Below are 2,500 nucleotides of genomic sequence, written 5' to 3'. Positions count from 1 at the left end.
TGAAGGCAGCTTCACTATCTATACTTCATCGATACAAATTCCCAAGATGCACTGCATTGCAGGGGTGGAGCCTGTCAAGCAGGTGTGCCTCATTTGTAATTGAGTGGCTGAGACACAAAAGGGTTACCTGGCAACCATGAAGCACTCTCCACTCTAGACATCACAGTGTATCCATTCAGACACGTTTGACTCTTACCACACATATCCTACACATGTTTTCTCTTTTTCTGCGCACCATTATTTGCTTTAATAAATCATTTATTGTTCAAACTTTGTCCTCGAATGGCCTCCCTGGCAGAGTCACACAAGCCTCTTTGGGAAATAGCACTGTAAGCTCCACTCGAGTTTATGATGAAGGCCAGTGGCAATACTAATACTACAAGATACAGAGTGTGTTATCCCTGCTATAGTTGGAGCATTTTTATCCTGACTTCCTATATCATAGGAGTAGCTCCTATGCACTTCTGCAAACAACTCGTGCATCCATGCCAGGGGACAAACTAACGTTTCGTCAGAGTCACAAAGTCACAAAGTCGAGTCTCAAAAACTTTCTCAAAAACTGTTCTGTGTATCCTTCCTATATCAGGATTTTGGATTGAGGGGTACTTATGGACAGTCATATCCATATGCCTCTATTGGCACTGTGAGACATATACCAGTGTCTGTACTATACTGTCTACTGTCGAAAGCTTGATTCTAAAATGTCATGTGTTTCACTAGGGGGTATGTACTGTAAGTAACATGGTCTCTCTGTAGCGGCGATGCTCACCATGTTCATGACCGTGAGCACGTAGGTGGTGACGTTCTCGCGGCCGTGCTTCTCCAGCATCTTCTTGTCAGCCACCACCAGGGTCTCCACGTTCAGGCCCCCCACCTTGTTGGACGTGATGGGCGAGCGTTTGGTTCGGCCTGGCTGATCAAACTCATCGGGCATGACGAAAAGATCCTCGGCGGGAGGCTTGGGAGTATCTGCAGAGAGTGAAAGACATGCAGCAGGAAGGAAATACAGCAGGAAAGGTAGAGAGGAAGCAGAGGAAGCACAGGATAGAGAAAAGAGAGAGAAAGATATAAAGAAAGGGGAGAAGAGAGAGACAGAGGAAAAAGACAGAGAGGTGCATTGGAAAGTGGCTTGTGTAACATGTCCTCCCTATTCCAGGCCTGATAAGAGGAGTGGAGAGGTGCTGAAAGATCAGGAAGCATTCACAGTTGTTCACGTCACACAGCCATTCCCAGAATTCATTTCCAAGAATCCCAGTCCATCCCCTGGAGCGCAACAAGTCTATCACTGCAGGAGATTTTGTTTTCTTTGTGTAGCATATAAAGGACAGGAACATTAATGAAATTATCTCCACAACACTCCATGATTCATTTATAACTGTTATCAAATACCGTTAGATGTTGGCATGCGTGTCGATAAAACTTTATTATTATGATCTGACTTGTTCATATATCACTCCAGTTTCTCGATTTTTTTTTCATTCGAGAGAATATGAATATTATGAGTTAGGAGCCAAAGAAAGCCAAGCTGCCCTCCCTCCTAACGGCTATGACACACAAGAATGAAACTCCATATAGCTAATGCCTTTTCCACATGGGTTCAGATCAAAGCTATAACGAAGGCAAAAAGAACGTTCCCTTACATACATTGCTTGCGGCGTCCACAGAAGTGTTGTCTCTGCAGATTCCCGTGCTGGTAGTCATGGTGATGGTGCTCGTGTCCGTGGGGCCCGTGACGATGTCGCCGTTGGCGACGGCTGGGATGGCCGTACGGGTTGGGAGGCCGCGGGGTGCTGTCACCGTGGACGTGTCCCTCGGCCGAGCGCTTGTAGATGACGTGCGCGTGGTGGCCACTGGGGGCGCTGTAGTTGTGCCGGGTGGCCAGTTGCTGGGGCAACGGCGAGATGAAGTACTCTTCGTCCGACGTCCGAATCAGTCCTGACTGAGAGACGCACACCAACACTCCGGTCAGACCTCACCGCTCACTCATGCTCAACAGCAACAAGGTCACATGCAACACACACTTATCAGAGAGTGCACTGGACACACTCAACATTTGACATTTGGATTCACAAACATAACAACTGATTACAAAGTATTAATCCAACACAGGTGGACCTCAAAACAGTATCGCTATTTTATAACACAAGACTAGAGACATGATTAAATCAGATAAGAGCTCTCAATAACAGATCCATAATTATCAGACATGACGATCTCTTAATCAGACATGAACAATGAGCAGAGATACATTCATAATCAAATTTCACTCGGGACAGAGTCCAGACATAGCTGTTGAGCACAGTTAAGCCCACTATCTATTCTAACACATGGATAGAGAGAGAGAGAGAACGAGAGAGAGGGAGAGAGAGTGTGTGTGCGAGAGAGAGAGGGAAAGAGAAAGTCATGAGATCCTCTGACACTTTATGATACAAGGTTGAACAGAGAGCATCCCTCTAAGACAAGCAAGACATTAGGGGAGACAGTGCTTCAGGGCATCCAC

The 2,500-nt window shown here is 46.2% G+C and overlaps 1 protein-coding gene across 1 annotated transcript in view; it reads right to left on the bottom strand.

The window, feature by feature from the left end:
• The window catches only part of adamts18 (ADAM metallopeptidase with thrombospondin type 1 motif, 18), a 104,904-nt gene that overhangs the window by 46,954 nt on the left and 55,450 nt on the right, over positions 1-2,500 (bottom strand). The window contains exons 4-5 of the mRNA XM_062548714.1: positions 1,645-1,939; positions 770-969 (exon numbers count right to left, since the gene is read on the bottom strand). Of these exons, the coding sequence (XP_062404698.1) occupies positions 770-969; positions 1,645-1,939 (495 nt within the window). The remainder of the gene's footprint in view (positions 1-769; positions 970-1,644; positions 1,940-2,500) is intronic.

The sequence above is a fragment of the Sardina pilchardus genome, chromosome 11, assembly GCF_963854185.1.
Source record: "Sardina pilchardus chromosome 11, fSarPil1.1, whole genome shotgun sequence".
NCBI classification, from domain to species: Eukaryota; Metazoa; Chordata; class Actinopteri; order Clupeiformes; family Clupeidae; genus Sardina; species Sardina pilchardus.
The sequence above is the reverse complement of the archived record's forward strand: the minus strand, read 5'-3'. Positions and strand labels throughout refer to the sequence as shown.